At 34.6% G+C, this 16364-nt stretch overlaps 2 protein-coding genes across 3 annotated transcripts; both read right to left on the bottom strand.

Annotated features, from left to right (window-relative positions):
* Positions 1-1515: 1515 nt before the first annotated feature.
* On the bottom strand, positions 1516-9498 carry LOC147410824 (pre-mRNA-splicing factor cwc22-like). Of its 2 annotated transcripts, none has more exons than XM_086440539.1 (8): positions 9356-9498; positions 6329-6412; positions 4880-5623; positions 3672-3775; positions 3483-3585; positions 3071-3366; positions 2259-2564; positions 1516-2176 (listed from the first exon to the last, which is right to left on the bottom strand). In XM_086440539.1, exons 6-8 carry the CDS (start codon positions 3203-3205, stop codon positions 1823-1825), a joined length of 795 nt encoding a protein of 264 aa, XP_086296665.1. In that variant the 5' UTR covers positions 3206-3366; positions 3483-3585; positions 3672-3775; positions 4880-5623; positions 6329-6412; positions 9356-9498; the 3' UTR covers positions 1516-1822. The 2 variants fall into 2 exon arrangements, with proteins under 2 accessions (XP_086296665.1, XP_086296672.1); XM_086440546.1 differs by having other exon boundaries at positions 4880-5620.
* Positions 3439-5465, bottom strand: LOC147410825 (uncharacterized). The gene is made up of 4 exons (XM_086427124.1): positions 5055-5465; positions 4880-4991; positions 3672-3775; positions 3439-3585 (listed from the first exon to the last, which is right to left on the bottom strand). The coding sequence occupies exons 1-4, from the start codon at positions 5463-5465 to the stop codon at positions 3439-3441; spliced, it is 774 nt and encodes a 257-aa protein (XP_086283250.1).
* Positions 9499-16364: the final 6866 nt, after the last annotated feature.

The following is a 16364-nucleotide window of genomic DNA, read 5'->3' as shown; positions in this document are numbered from 1 at the left end:
TGTGATAAAACAGATTTTGGGAACCAGAGGATGGACAAAAGGTTAGCAGATTGGTGATTAAAAGCACTTTATTGTCTTTGTTCTCCATTCCAGCTTCTGTTATCCAAAGAATTGGATAAGTAGATTAGAGATTTTTGGTGGAGCGATCGAGACAATATTTCATAAGTTTCATCTGGTAAAATGGAAAATTATTTGTTTTCCAAAAATGTAAAGAAGTTGGAGTATTAGATTTTGATGAATCAAGAAGCTTAATTAGAAAATAGTTATTGCCAACCAAAGGCCTAGTCGAAAGAAAAAAAAATCATCTTGGCAAAGTACATCAATAGAAATTTGGGATGGGAAAGTGGAAATGTTAGATTTTCTTACAAGTATGGGGTTGGCAAGGCATTATGAAGGGTCATCCTAATTTATTAAAAACACTTAATTCAAAATGGATAGAGGTGATGGGATTCATTTCTAGGAGGATTGGTCATGTAGGTGCCCTTGAAGCTTGAATTCTATCACTTGTTAGTGATGTCAGGCCATAAAATCAGCCAATATAAGACTTTGCAGTTGTATCGGGAGAGGCAGCATGAAAGAAGAAGAAATCTCAATGAATAGAACATTGGTACGGTGACTAAATTAATTTTGGTTATTAGTAGTTCCTCATTGCCTCTGAGATGATAACAGACAGGTTAGATCAGTAAGTCATGATGGCCGCTTTCGATTAAATCTTTCTATTATGTTCCAGAGAATCATATTACCTTTCTTCCTGGTTCGCATCTTAATTTCCTTCCACAATAGTATGGGAGCTCAAAGGTTCAATCCAATTTTAATTTTTTCATTTGCTGTGTCCCTCAATAAAATTCTTACTGTTGATCACCTTGTAAATCGTAAAATACTTTTTGTGAACTTTTGTGGAATCTGTTTATCAGGGTAGAGATGACAAACCCATCCTTTTTCAACATTGTTCCCTTGGCTCATAAGATTTGGAGTTCCTTTTTGCCTCATATCGTGGGTTTTTCTGCATCTTTTTGGCAACTGGACCACATATGCATTATCATCTAGGGGTGAGATCCTTTACTATGTTGTGCTGAGGTTTTTGGAAGGCACATAATAGGAGGTCGTTTGAAGATAAGGTAGATTTTGAGGAAATTATTCCGGGCATTAAGGCCCTCATGTATGGCAGAGGTGCAAATCTTTCAAGGAAAGAAAGGGGCGCTCCTACAAAGACTTTGTCCTTAGATGTCATGTAATTGTCAGAGATACAGGAGTTTAGTTTTCTTTTTGCATGTATTGCTCTTTGCTTTCTCATTTAAGTCCCCTTAACCTCCTAGAAAGAACTACAGATTAGTAATATAAAGATATCCCAGAACATGTAGCTGTAGTGGTAGATCCATGCTCGCTTAGATCATTCAATAGTAAAGACTTCAAGGAAAAACTGAAACAGCTATCCGTAATGAAATATGAGTATCTTTCCAAAGAAGGTCCATGGCATTGTAATTCAGGGAACAATGTATTATAGCAATTCAGAGCGTAAATTACTAACTACATGAAACAGGTTTCAATGATTATAACTAGATCCAGGGCATTCTAAGACAGCCAAGACTAAGTAACTAAGCACATGGAATGAGAAATAAAGTACATTTTCCACTACATGGACTGGAACAAAAGGCAGCATAATAAGTTTAAAAGGCCTCTCCAAATCAACTTTGATATGTTACAAAATAAAAAACAAGCATGCAACATCCCATGCATGCATGCTACTTGAGTTGTGTGAAGACATCAACAAGAAAATGGAGAAAAAGATGGAAATTGGTTCCAGAACTGCAGAATTTCACCTTTACCTTCTCTTCTGCCGCTTATGGCGCCTCTCATCCCTATCACTTTCAGAACTTGACGAATTAGATTCTGATTCAGAACTGGAGTCATCTGAACCAGATGAACCTGAGCTCCCAGATTCACCATCTGATTCCAACACAGGTTGCTGTTGTTGCATAATAAGTCGGGGCATATTCTTCAGGTACTCGCGCAAGTTCTCTGTAATGCCACCAAGCCCAATGGACGTAAAAAAATTAATTGAAAATCTTGTGTTTTTTGGATTATCCTTCGGGAAAATAGAGTCAAAGGAGTCCTGCATTGTGGGATCCGTAAGCCGCTCATTCAATAACCGGATGCCAAGGTGTTCAGACAATTCCTGCCATAAAAAATCATATTTAAAGTTCAGATACTGAGAAGAAATGGTAAGTGTTTACAATAGTAAAAACCTAAATACATACCTGGAACAGAATTTTTATAAAAATCCGGGATGATGATGTTGTGTCCTCCTCTGTCAGCCGAATATAAGCCAAAACATGCCAAGGTAGAGCGTCTGTGCCAAGTAAATGAGCAAAGAACTTTGCCACATTACGTAACTTATTCGTTTCAAGACGATGAATCATTGAATATTGCTGGACAAAACATTTCTCAAAATTTTCTTGATGGATTTTGTTAATCATACAGAACCGCTGCCCCAAAAGACCATAATATCGGAGATACGTTCGTTCTTGACTGCAACACTCTAGAAGCATTATGCATAATTCCATCTACATGAACCAAAATGAAAAAAATGTGTGAGAAACAATAAATAAATGATACCCTACGTAGTCCTACATCATCCACCAAAGAATAAAATGAGTGCATAAGACAATTGCAGGATATTAAAACAAGAGAGCTTCTATTGCCACACCAACTTTTACTAATGGAACCCCAAGATGTGTGCTAATTCTTTGGTGATTTACACATGAATTGGGGTGACATTAGCAAAAGTTGGTGTGACAATAGAATCTCTCTAAAAAAAATGGGCCATTAAAGGAAACAAAGATTTAGAGTGAGTCGGCCATCGATATAAGCCTACAAACAAAACATTTAATAGGATAATCAAACAGCTATCTCCATGCCACTAGAATGCACCAAGATCTCCAACAGAATAGTTTAAAAATAAAATTGATAAGCAAGCAAGTTAGTGGTTATAAATTAGTCAGTGAAGGCGGATTTTAAAACCAGGTTGTGATATATTGAAGCAGCTATGGCCAGAATTTGTATTGCTTACCTCTTGACCTGGCTCAAGTTTGATTTTAAGTAGCTTGTGACCAGCCTCCTCAAAGTCGTCACTTGACATGATTGTGAGATAAATCGTCCTCCGTAAATTCACAAGATTTGTCTCGGTTTCATCCTTAATCTTCATCTTTTCCTCATCCTCTTCATCAGATTCTTCATCATCCTCATCATCTGAGGCTGCATCCGAACCTGCTTCATCCTTGGAAGATTCATCGCCAAGAATGCTAATCTTCAACTCTTTATAACGTTTTTCATTCTCCAGAAACTGTGGACCTGGCTTAAAAATATCTGAATTTTTTACAACAAATAAAAGAAATTAAAATCATTATAAACTATATAAAAAAAAAATTATATATAGGTTTATCTAACACATGAATAAAGTATGGATTCCGAATATATATTACCCAAGGCAATTTCTGGATCTATTTCATCTTCGAGGGATAACTCGTGAGTGAGCTGATGTTCTTGATCCACAAGGTCCAATTCTGCGCGGACAGTGGGGTAACCCTGTATATGCATGCATTCACGTTATTCATTTTTCAGTTCAACAATTGGGTGACATAATGCTTAGAAGTCAAAAAATAGGGTCATACCTGAAATTTGGCTTTTCGTGTTGCAAAGAGGCCCTCAATCAAGAACTGAACCCGTTTGTCTATCTCCCCTTCATGAAGTATTCCACGAAAACGCTCAAAGATACCTAAATATATTAGAAACCATAATAAGAGATAATGCTAACTATCATAAAAGTCAGAAAATAATTTATCACCCACTCAATACTATTCAATGGGAAAAAATTATGTAATCAATTATGACTACGATAAGAAAAAGGAACAATCAAGCAACCAGCATTAACAGAAAACATAAATACCAACAAAGAAGGGACGCAGTTCCATTAAAAAACAAGGAATTGATCTCATGCTACAATTGGAAGAATGAAGTATACGATTGTTAAAAACATTTTTCAATTGATATCAAAATTAGATTGAACGGTTTGATAGGGTTTGACTCAAGTCAGATTTGATCAGACCTAGTCAAATTAATCTAAGTGGGTACCAAGCCAAACCCAAAACCTGATTCTTAAAATCATGGCTATTATGGCCTAAGGCATCATAGACGCCCTCGGTCTGATTTTTATTTTTTGATAAATTCATAGTGAGATTATTAGAAAGAAGATGATGTTATCACCACAACTATCGTCACCTGTTTTAATTCCACATTCCAGTCCTTTACATGTGCACCGCCAAATTGTTTTAACATACTTTTTCCATAATAAAATCTTTACTATATATATATGTGTGTGTGTGTGTGTGTGGGATTCCGTTGACACGAGAAATAACACAACATCCAACTATTGACAATTATCCTCGAGCTAAGCATCATTGGGTAGGATCGCTATAAAATCTCAACTATTGAATGTTATTTTTAAATGGTTGGGATCTTGTGTTATTTTTTCAGTCATATTTCTTGAGTTAACGGAACCTGACTCTATATATATATATGATTCACAATGATCCAAGATTCTAACATCAAGTCGTGAATCCAACCAGCAAACATCAACTCCGAAGCTAATTTTCAACACAATTAATAACCGACCTACAAATGTTCTTTTCCAAAGTTACTTGTCCATACAACTTGAAACCTAACAATCATCTTCACAACAGTTCTCATTGCTTATTTCACAAAGCAGGTATCAAGAAAGAGAAGAAGCAGTTACCAACAAATATAACAGCATAAAGATATATCAAAGAATTAAAACTACATGTCTATTAAAAAAAGTTAATTATTAAAACCAAAAGCATACCATGGAGGCCTTGAGGAGAAAGGTCCTGAAGAAGTGAGCCACATTCTATGACGAACCCAACAGCTACCTCAACACTGTCATCTGAAGGATTCTCCAACAACACTGTGAGCAACTCCAAAGCAATGATCTCATGAGCCACTTGTTAGTTGACAAGATGTGCTATAAATTTAGTTACAGCGAGTAACTGAGGCTTATCGTTCCTCTTATATGCACTCTTGAGCTGCAACACAATCCTTCCCAAGAGAAGTTCACCCACTTCGGGAAACCTCGTGTTGACAACAGCAACTAAGGCTGAGAAAACATCCGTAAACCCTGGGGATGCCATCTGTGATTTTATGCAAGATCTGCAGAATAGACCCCTTCCTCGGATGAGATTTTCAGCGAACAGTTCAGGAATTATATTCTTGATGTTAGTCGCATTAACTTTGTTGACAAGTCCATTAATGCTCTTTCGAAGAGCATCCCACGTCAATCTCTGGTACTCAACACTGCTCTTATCTTGCACTTCTTTCATCATCTGAGCCAACTTGAATGAAGGAATATAAACTCCTCCGCTCCTCCCCAAGATAGCTGTATCCATACCCATATTGCTGTCTGGCAATGTTGGTGGCTTCGTATTTGAATCTTCAAATTCTTTCCAACTTCAACCTTCTGGCTTCCTTTCTTTGTATCCTTATCTCTAGAGTGTCAATGATCTTCTTGGTGCTTATCTCTAGAGTGTCGATGATCTTCTCAATGCCACTACTAATTTCAAGGTCAATTAGAAATGTGGAAATAATTAGTTGGCAACTCAACAATGCCAAAAAAAAAAAACACAATAAACTTGGTTGTAAGCATTTTTGGGCAGTGGTGGAGGTGGGGGCAGAAGATATGGCAAGATAGTCTTCTCTTCCACCACCTCAATCATATCGATGAGTTCATCAATTGCATGAGCAGCCACTGGTTGAAAGCAACACATGTCCTGATTCCAAACCTTTGGCTTGGACATTTCAAGAGAAGTTGCTTAAGCTTTTTAATAACTTCATCCAAAAAATAAATAAGTAAAAATGCGAGACCAAAACAGAAGACTATGGAGAACATAGGTATAAGAGGAGTTTGCAAAGAGTATGATTTATATAACGAAAGAATAAATTAATGATTTAACACCCAAAATACCTTTTCTACAGTGGAAAGATGATTAAAATCATCTTTTTGTACTACCATTATGATTCACAGTTAAGCTCATGTCATGAACTCACAGAAACTACAAATCTGCTATTTCGAAAGGCAAGAAAAAGTGATAAGTGAAAGGAAGCAAGCATGTTGGGGGGGAGGAAGGACGTGTCAAGATTTTTTAAGTCCTACTCTTACTACCCTTTATGTTAGGGCCATCAAAGGAATGAATATGAGGTTATCCAGTCTCAGAATATAATACAAACATGTGGTGTATTTAGAGGTTCGGCAACTCACCCATGGTAGATATGCTGCTGTAAAAGTAAAGAAGATCAAGAAACTCATAGGGATAAAGGGGTTCTGCTTGCTCCATACATAAACCTATATAACAGAAAATTAGAGAGAATTAACAAATAGGAAATAACCAAAAACACAATTCTGCATGGAAAAAATGAATATGTGGTAACCAACCATCATGAAGGTCAACGAATTGCTAAGGAAACACCCAATAACAGTAGTCCATCCTCCATGATTTTTTTGTAAACTCAAACAAAAATAAAGAACAAATCGAAACCAAAAAAGAGGCACAAAACAGTTAAGAAAACATACTGGATCTAAATTGGGTTTGAGTAGAGTATGGTTCAGTTAGGAAATCGATTTGGAGAAAAAGAAGAAAATAATCACTTGATTTGTGACTAAATGAGTAATACAATCTCACTAGGCTCAAGATAACATCAGGTTTTAAGAATTTCTTCTTGTCAGTAATTTTAATATTGACGGTGTTGGTTAGGAAAACATACTAGATCTAAATTGGGTTTGAGTAGAATATGGTTCAGCTAGGAAATCGATTTGGAGAAAAATAAAAAAATAATTACTTGATTTGTGACTAAATGAGTAATACAATCTCACTAGGCTCAAGATAACATCAGGTTTTAAGAATTTCTTCTTGACAGTAATTTTAATATTGACGATGTTGGTTAGGAAAACATACTGGATCTAAATTGGGTTTGAGTAGAGTATGGTTCAGTTAGGAAATCGATTTGGAGAAAAAGAAGAAAATAATCACTTGATTTGTGACTAAATGAGTAACACAATCTCACTAGGCTCAAGATAACATCAGGTTTTAAGAATTTCTTCTTGTCAGTAATTTTAATATTGACGGTGTTGGTTAGGAAAACATACTAGATCTAAATTGGGTTTGAGTAGAATATGGTTCAGCTAGGAAATCGATTTGGAGAAAAATAAAAAAATAATTACTTGATTTGTGAATAAATGAGTAATACAATCTCACTAGGCTCAAGATAACATCAGGTTTTAAGAATTTCTTCTTGTCAGTAATTTTAATATTGACGATGTTGGTTAGGAAAACATACTGGATCTAAATTGGGTTTGAGTAGAGTATGGTTCAGTTAGGAAATCGATTTGGAGAAAAAGAAGAAAATAATTACTTGATTTGTGACTAAATGAGTAATACAATCTCACTAGACTCAAGATAACATCAGGTTTTAAGAATTTCTTCTTGTCAGTAATTTTAATATTGACGGTGTTGGTTAGGAAAACATACTAGATCTAAATTGGGTTTGAGTAGAATATGGTTCAGCTAGGAAATCGATTTGGAGAAAAATAAAAAAATAATTACTTGATTTGTGACTGAATGAGTAATACAATCTCACTAGGCTCAAGATAACATCAGGTTTTAAGAATTTCTTCTTGTCAGTAATTTTAATATTGATGATGTTGGTTAGGAAAACATACTGGATCTAAATTGGGTTTGAGTAGAGTATGGTTCAGTTAGGAAATCGATTTGGAGAAAAATAAAAAAATAATTACTTGATTTGTGACTAAATGAGTAATACAATCTCACTAGACTCAAGATAACATCAGGTTTTAAGAATTTCTTCTTGTCAGTAATTTTAATATTGACATTGTTGGTTAGGAAAACATACTAGATCTAAATTGGGTTTGAGTAGAATATGGTTCAGTTAGGAAATCGATTTGGAGAAAAAGAAGAAAATAATTACTTGATTTGTGACTAAATGAGTAATACAATCTCACTAGGCTCAAGATAACATCAGGTTTTAAGAATTTCTTCTTGTCAGTAATTTTAATATTGACGATGTTGGTTAGGAAAACATACTGGATCTAAATTGGGTTTGAGTAGAGTATGGTTCAGTTAGGAAATCGATTTGGAGAAAAAGAAGAAAATAATTACTTGATTTGTGACTAAATGAGTAATACAATCTCACTAGACTCAAGATAACATCAGGTTTTAAGAATTTCTTCTTGTCAGTAATTTTAATATTGACGGTGTTGGTTAGGCAAACATACTGCATCTAAATTGGGTTTGAGTAGAGTATGGTTCAGTTAGGAAATCGATTTGGAGAAAAAGAAGAAAATAATTACTTGATTTGTGACTAAATGAGTAATACAATCTCACTAGGCTCAAGCTAACATCAGGTTTTAAGAATTTCTTCTTGTCAGTAATTTTAATATTGACGGTGTTGGTTAGGAAAACATACTGGATCTAAATTGGGTTTGAGTAGAATATGGTTCAGTTAGGAAATCAATTTGGAGAAAAAGAAGAAAATATTACTTGAGTTGTGACTAAATGAGTAATACAATCTCACTAGGCTCAAGCTAACATCAGGTTTTAAGAATTTCTTCTTGTCAGTAATTTTAATATTGACGGTGTTGGTTTGAACCAAATAGAGATTGTCGTCTTGGATGCAAAATTTGTCAAAAAAATCATATCTACAACCAGATTGTAGTTTGAAATGCTACTATAAACACTTAGATAACAATTTCTCAATCAACTGAGAATCAAACTTTAGATTTTTCCAGTAATTAAAAGGTTAATCTGAACAAAGAAAGAGAATCAAAGAAACGAAACTATATATATATTTTTTTAAATCTAAAACAAACAGGGTTTATCAGATCAAATACTAAATGCTCTTTCTAGTCAACTCAAACATACCAAAAACTAGGGTTTCAATCATCATAGTTGAAATCAAAGCAGAAACTACAGAAAATTGTATAATCGAACAAACATTAAGAAAAACAATTGACAATCTGCCATGATAAAATCTTACGAGCTCAAACTGCGCAGAAGAAATTAAGGTTTCGAATCGAAAATCATAAAACCCTAATTTTCTCAGACAGAAAGAGAAATTGTACACTTCGCTTGGTTGGAAGAGGAGACCGAAAACAGACCCAAACTAAAACCTCTCAAACTTACTGGATCTAACTTGGGTTTGAGTAGAATATGGTTCTGTTAGGAAATCGATTTGAAGAAAAAAAAAAAAAACTAAGAAGTCTAAGTCTAACCTGGGCTGAGCCGACATCGATGCCGAAGGTGAGGCCGTGACAGCGAGGGGTTGAATTCGTGAGGAGATGAGGGGCTGAGCCGATGAGGAGGCGATGCCGCGATAAAGAGGAAGAGCTGAGCCGCTGAGATCGTTGAAGACGACGACGGGGTGAGATGTTCGACAGAACTTCTCTAATATTGATTTATTATCGATTTCGGATCGGATATTATCAAATCGAATTCATCGAGATCCGAATCCGTATCCGAAATATTTTCGGATATTCAAAACTATCCGAATCCGATATCCGAAAATTTCAGATAATATCCGATTTTTTGAATTCGGATTCTAATTGCGACTATCCATTGACACCCCTAGCATTTCCTTTTTGAAAGTTTTTTTTGACCAATCAAGTGTCACCTTTGGATCCAAAACAATTCGAGATTTTGAAAAAACTAATTTTTTCAGTCCAATCGATGGTCACCTTTTGACCCAAAATAAATCGAGATTTTCAAAAAATAATAATGAAATTAGGATAACAGGATTTATGTGGAAAGAGAAGGTCGACCAAAGCAGAGGAGAAGAAAAATAAATAACAAGAAAGAGTGTCACACCAAAAGTACAAAGAGATTAAAAACATGAAAAAAATGAAGGTTCAAAAGAAAAGAAAAAAAAAAAAAAAAAAAAAAAACACGATGTTTAAGTTGGTGGTAGTATTTTTTGTACTTTTTTTTGTTATTGATTTCTTCAATTACGTTGAATCAAAGAAATTTTCTTCCAGCCTCATTGAAATATGGAAATGGACCAAAGAGTTTGGCTTTCTATTGCAATGGACAAAGCCCCTATACTAGCGTCTCTAAGGAACGTATTATGAAATGGGAAGGTCCCAATACTGATTGGATCGAGTTTGCTGTCACTTTACCAAATAAGAATAGGGCTATGTGTGATGGTAACGTTAACCCTACATTGGAGTTAGCATGTGGGAAGGCATTGGGTTTGGAATTTAATGGTGGGGTGGCAATACCACTTGTGTCGAGTGCAGAAGATGTGCCATTTAGATTCACCATTTCTTTGGACATTAATCCAAATAATAGTGATGTGTATTTCACGGACAGTAGTCTTCGATTCCAAGGATAGGAAAATTTAAGAATTGTCCAAATCGGAGATAGTACATGAAGGTTAATGAGATACAGTCCAATAATCAGACAAGTAACAATATTGCTTAGAGATCTTTGATATGTTAATGGAGTCACATTAAGCATAGACAATATTTTTGTTCGGTTCGCGAAGACGGGTGGAAGTCGAGGTTTAAGTTATTGGATAAAAAGTCCAAAAACAGGAACCACATAACTATTTGTGCAAGTCCCCGATACACCAGATAATATCAAGAGGCGCTCCAGAGGAGAATTATGAGTCGTTTTCAACAATGGAAGAACAACTCCATCCTATACTTATGAAACTATAGCTCTTAGATTAGATAATGAAGGTAGGGTATTGGAGGCATTGCCTAATAATGGTTTGATGGAGTCTGTTAGTGACGTGGCATAATTTAATGGATATTTGTGAGCAGAATCTGTGGCTAAGCCTTATGCTATTGTAGTTCAGGTTTGTAACAAATAAAAAATATTGGAATATTCATCCATCACTGGGAACCGTCATAATCAGGTTGACAAGTTAATTAATCAGGCAAGTGCAAAAATGGGGCGTCTACACTGATACAATTAATTGAATTAAATCTAAAAATGAATTTAAGGATGATCGACTTCAAAGCTTGGAGAAATACCCCGATGGATGGATTGTGATATCAGGATTAGTGCCATATTAGATATCTTCATGATGGATCACTGCTTTATTCTCTAATTTAAGTCCATTAGATGTTAAATGACCTATTGATTCAACAAACTCTTTATCTTCCAACATTATCTCTATCATGAGATTATCTGGATGAAATAAAGATAGATTGTTAGGATCGATCAAGTGAATAAAGTAAAATGGGCCAATTGGTTCTTGTTTAGCTAAGAAAAATTGATTCAAAGCAGTTGTATGCTAATTTTTATAGGTAGGCAAAGGATAGGTGGTAACATTAGGTGTGGCAGGGGCGGTCACTGTAACTTTCTTGTGATCAATTAGATTTTGAGTAGTATGGTGCAAATCTATGCACCTGTCAGTGTGGTGATTGGGCATTTGATGGAACTCATAGAATAAGTCGTCCTTATGGTTTTGAGGAAGGGAATTAGGCAAATACGATAAAGGTGTGTGAAGACCCTTTTTCAATGTCTTTTGATATGAAGTATTGAGAGACATCACAAGGTTAACAAATTGTCTCTATAGCCTAGGTTGTGAAGGTTGAGTAGCTTGGGGAGATGGTGTTATTGAAGTGTTGGTTAATTGTACAACATTCAGGTCATCACATCTTGGATTGAAAAAAATTCAATTGTATCTCCTATGATAATAATTTGAGCAACAACATTAATCCCAAGTAATGAGTTGCTAAAGTTGATTTTTATCATTCACTTATTCATCTCTCTATTCTGAGCAATCTTGAAAGTAACAACTTTCGGGGATTCCTTGGCAATAAGCATATATGTCACACTTGGGGGAGAAGATAGAGGAGTATGCTCATCATCCAACTCCTATGAGACATTGTATTTCTTCTCAGGCAAATGAATGAAATGGTAAGGGGGAATGAAGTTGAAAAACTTATCTAGTGTTTCCATAATTGGTTGTGGCCAACCACCAACTCTCAATAGCGGAAGTGGTTCAAAAACTTCAAGGCAACAAAAGTGTTCCCTGAGATAGGTAACTTTGGGAAGGGGCTTCCAGGGTCAATGTCCAAGTTGACACCTACAAAAAGGGCTAAGAAGAAATAGGAGTTAGCATTTACTCAAGTTAATTAAAAAGGTCGAAAAGAGGTAGGAGGACTATTAATGCTCAAGTACCTACTTTTGGTGTTGAAAAGTTTGTGCATAAGGGAAGGACTATGGATACCTTCCCAAACACCTTAAATAAACACTTGGCAGCTTGCCCAATTTTTTTGGAGGGAGGGGAGATTATCTACTAAACCCTCATTGTCCCCTTGGAGAGATTGGCAATAATATGTCTCTCTCCTAGTGATAGGCTTTAGGAAATAGTGACCATGAGCGTTTGGAGAATGGATTACGAGTTGGGGCAACTCCAAGGCAACATTGTAATGATTTAAAGTCATTAATTACGCTCTAGAAGTTTTCAATGGTTTGACCATGGGCCCCTTATTAAGGGAGGTAAGGGAAAATCTTAGGCCAACATCAATCCAACCTAAGGTGACATAGATAACACCCTCATGAGGAGTGTTATCTGCTAAAGCAAGATTATTGGGAACATGGTTCAAGAACACATTTTTTGGGATGGAAAACTCCTTTCAGAATCTATTCAAATTTGGATAGAGGGTTAGAAATGCATTAGAGTTGTCAGGGGTAGTATAATTTTCCAACTTCATAAGCATGGTAAAAAGAACATGAAAAATAGAGTAAAAAGATGGAAGAAAGAAATACACCTAAGAAGGAGGAAACATGAGGAAAGCTCTAAGAATGCAAGAAGGATAGAAAGGTGAAGAAGAAATGTAGTAGTTAGCATTGCATGAGAAAACTTGAAAACTTAATGAAACATAATGAAGGAAGAAGAAGGTGAAATTTGAAAAGGTAAGTGAGTGAAATGTAAAGCATAAAATTAGGAGGGAAGTCCAAAAGAAGGTGAAAATTTAGGCGGTTAAGTGCGAATCATTAACAATGATGAGATGACATTAGGTAAGAATGTTGAAAGTGTCAATAATAATAATAATAATAATAATAATAATAACCCTATTAAAAAAGAGACAATCATGTGTTTTATGTTCTCAGAACTTTTCAAAAATTCGTGTTTTTTTTATATTCATTTTCCTTTATTTTCAAATTGTCAATTTTTATGAAAAAGAAAAAAATGTATCTCTAAGAAAAGTATACTGAATCCCTAGGAGATCGAAACAAATTGATCTAGGAAATTTGTGTTTTTCCTCAAATCCTAACGGTTATGTTGATGGAAAATCAAATTTTTTTTCTTTGTTCTAGAAAAGTGCAGCTCTCTCTCCTCTCTTTGTTATCTTAGATTAGAGATCACTCTCTTCATTCTTTGGTTCTAAAAAATTCCATCTCTCTCCTGCATCATGTTTCATGTTCTTAATACAATTGATCATATCTTCCTTCGATTGTGGCAATGTTGAGAGAATAGCTTCTGATGTGAAGTTCTTTGTTAAGGACTCAATTTGTCAACAATGCCTAGACTCTAGTGGACAACACGATTATGGCCCTACAACTCCTCAATTTGAATTTGTACTTGATATTCAGCCCAAGGATCAATTTCTAGGTTCTACATGTTTAATTAGGTCGAAGGATTTCAAGTTTTTCTTAAAAGGGATTTCTTTCCATTGATTTAGCAATGCATTTCTCAATCTATTGGATTTTTCTTGTTTATTGTTATGGATGATTTATGTTCTCTAAGGTCGGAATTTTGTTCATGAATTAATCTACAGTAGTCTTTTGGTAGATCGATACACAAATAAATATAAACTTGATCAATGACTTTTGGGGGCCGTTCAAGGACCAAACATTATGCGAAATATTTTGTTAACATATTTCGTCTTATATGGGTTAAAAGTTTCAAAATAGGCTGATTTTTTGTGAGGATGATTTCCCATATAAATCATTATCATAAAAAATCAGCCCATTTTGAAACTTTCAACCCTAGTTTAGGGGTGTAATTTGGTTTGATTTGGTTATGATTGGAGTCAAATTGAAATTGAATTGACATAGATCGATTCCACTAAATTAGAATTAGAATCAAATCAAATTGAACTAAAGTCGATTTGGTTTGGCTTGGCTCGGCTTGCTATCATCGTTGTTGTCTTCATCATCATCGTCATCATCATCATCATCAGTTTTAAAATATTAATAATCTCAAATGTTCAACAAAATATAGAGAGGTCATGTAAAGGTCCCTCCAAGTCTTCAATTCCGAAGAAAAATTAAGAATTTTTATACCATTTTTCTTTACCGTACGAGAGAATATCAAGGTCAAAGGTATTGTTAGGGACGAAGCTACTAAGGAGCTAGTGGGGGCAATTGCCCCCACAAAACTTTGAGACACCCCTATATTTTCAACTAAGTACATGTCCCATTTGTCCCTATTCCCTCCCCTTCAATTTTTTTGTTGATGACATTGCCTCTTGACTAGGCCTTCTCATATACTAATTGGAAATGACCTAAATATCCTTTTCTTCAATTTTTAATAAAAAATCTTTGAATTTCTCCCTAAAATCATTTATCTTCAAGTTCTTCAACTATATAACTAACCATAATTTGCCCGCACTACAAGAAAATCTTGGCTCTGCCCTTGGGGATTGTCATCAGTTTTAAAATAGAATCATAATTCAGAATGATGTTTTGTTTCTATAAAATAGATACAGTGTCTAAAACGTCGAGGGCTCCTACTCCTAGCCAAGTCATTTTCAATGTAGCAACCAGCCCTATATGTTTAATTTCCAATCAAAACATGCCACGTAGACATTTCATGTGCTTTAGGAATGGAAAACTGTCCTACATCTCCACTCTTAAAATATCAGGTATCTCAAATATTCCCCAAAACGTAGACAGGCCAAGTATCATTTATAAAGGTTTCCAAACAAACAATTCTTTTTTGATGGGAACCACTCACTTGGAACTTTTTTCAGTTGAGAACTTATGTCTCGTCAAGTGACAAGTCAAAAAGCTATGAGATAACATGTATCCGACAAAAAGAACAAAAAAAAAAAAAAAAAAAACAGATTTCATTCTTAACGACGAACGGTGGTTATAAAGATGAGGAGGAAGTACACAAATTAAACAGATTTCATTCTCACCTTTTTTTTTTTTTTTCCTTTTATCACAACATCAAAGGCGTTGGTCTTACGCACAACACTACATTCTTTGCAAACCTTTTTTTCTCACAAATTTATTTACTTTTTAATAATGAAATTATCCCTCTTTACAATATTAGAAGTATAATAATACATTGTCCAATGATGTTGAACATAAAATGATGTCCAAACTATTAAAATATTATTTATTTAAAAATATTAAAAAAAATTATTTTCAAACCAATCGTTAGGGATTGTGTTATTTATATATATATATATATTGAAAACATGAAAATATCGTAGAATCTTTGGATTTTTTTCTTTATTATTCTTTCACCGACACACTCTAAAATAACAGAAAATGGCCATGACCATATCTTTGGAAACGGAGGTCTTGAATTCAAACTATTCCTTAGGAATCACCCTCTGGAATTTATCCCATAAATTATTGAGTGTGCGTCAAGGAGGGAATTGCACGTGCTCGAAGATTAGTTGGGTCCTCTAAGAGACCAATACACGTCGATTACTAAGGAAGAAGAGATTAACATCCATGATTATATTTTACCAAAATTTATTTATTAACTATCTATAAATGTATTATTTTTAAAATTTAATTTATTAAAATTGAAAAATCTATTTTAGTGATATTTTTATTTTATGCTAGATGAGGACCTAATTGGGAAAAACAAAAGGGGTACATGTCTTGACTTGGTACTTTTGTGTGAAGATGGCACAATCTGGCTGGTGATAGACATTTTTTGTGTATATTATCATTATATATTAAGTATCCTTCATATTTTATCTACAAAGAAATTGTACCACGGAGGGGGTATTTTTTATCCTTTTAATAGAATAATTATTATGGGATAATATAATTATTCTTTTAACTCCGGTCAATCTTTGGAAGAGAGAGGTGATTTTGTCATTTAAAAGTAAATGATTCTGTGAAGGGAGAATTTATATTAAAAAAAAAAATTGGAAAAAGAAGGATTTGTGTGGAGTTGTTTGAACTTTAGGGGAATATACGTAACCTATATATTTCTCTTCAAACTCAATTGGTGAACATCCTCATTAGAATTGTTAGATGTCATGTAATACCCAAAAACGTGATCTCGTGGATGTAGAA

Source organism: Akebia trifoliata, chromosome 1 (assembly GCF_017979445.1).
Source record: "Akebia trifoliata isolate Shusen 1 chromosome 1, ASM1797944v1, whole genome shotgun sequence".
Classification (NCBI taxonomy): domain Eukaryota; kingdom Viridiplantae; phylum Streptophyta; class Magnoliopsida; order Ranunculales; family Lardizabalaceae; genus Akebia; species Akebia trifoliata.
This window is presented reverse-complemented; position numbering and strand designations above follow the sequence as displayed.

Excerpts from the sequence above, each read along its gene's own strand:
- LOC147410825 (XM_086427124.1), bottom strand. The coding sequence starts at position 5,465 with ATGGGTATGGATACAGCTATCTTGGGGAGGAGCGGAGGAGTTTATATT. Across the intron at positions 4,992-5,054 it reads ATAAGCCTCAGTTACTCGCT|TTGCTCACAGTGTTGTTGGA; the intron begins GTAACTAAATTT and ends ATTGCTTTGGAG. Across the intron at positions 3,586-3,671 it reads CACGAAAAGCCAAATTTCAG|GGTTACCCCACTGTCCGCGC; the intron begins GTATGACCCTAT and ends ATGCATATACAG.
- LOC147410824 (XM_086440539.1), bottom strand. The coding sequence starts at position 3,205 with ATGAAGATTAAGGATGAAACCGAGACAAATCTTGTGAATTTACGGAGG. Across the intron at positions 2,565-3,070 it reads AACTTGAGCCAGGTCAAGAG|ATGGAATTATGCATAATGCT; the intron begins GTAAGCAATACA and ends TGGTTCATGTAG. Across the intron at positions 2,177-2,258 it reads TTATAAAAATTCTGTTCCAG|GAATTGTCTGAACACCTTGG; the intron begins GTATGTATTTAG and ends TTTTTATGGCAG.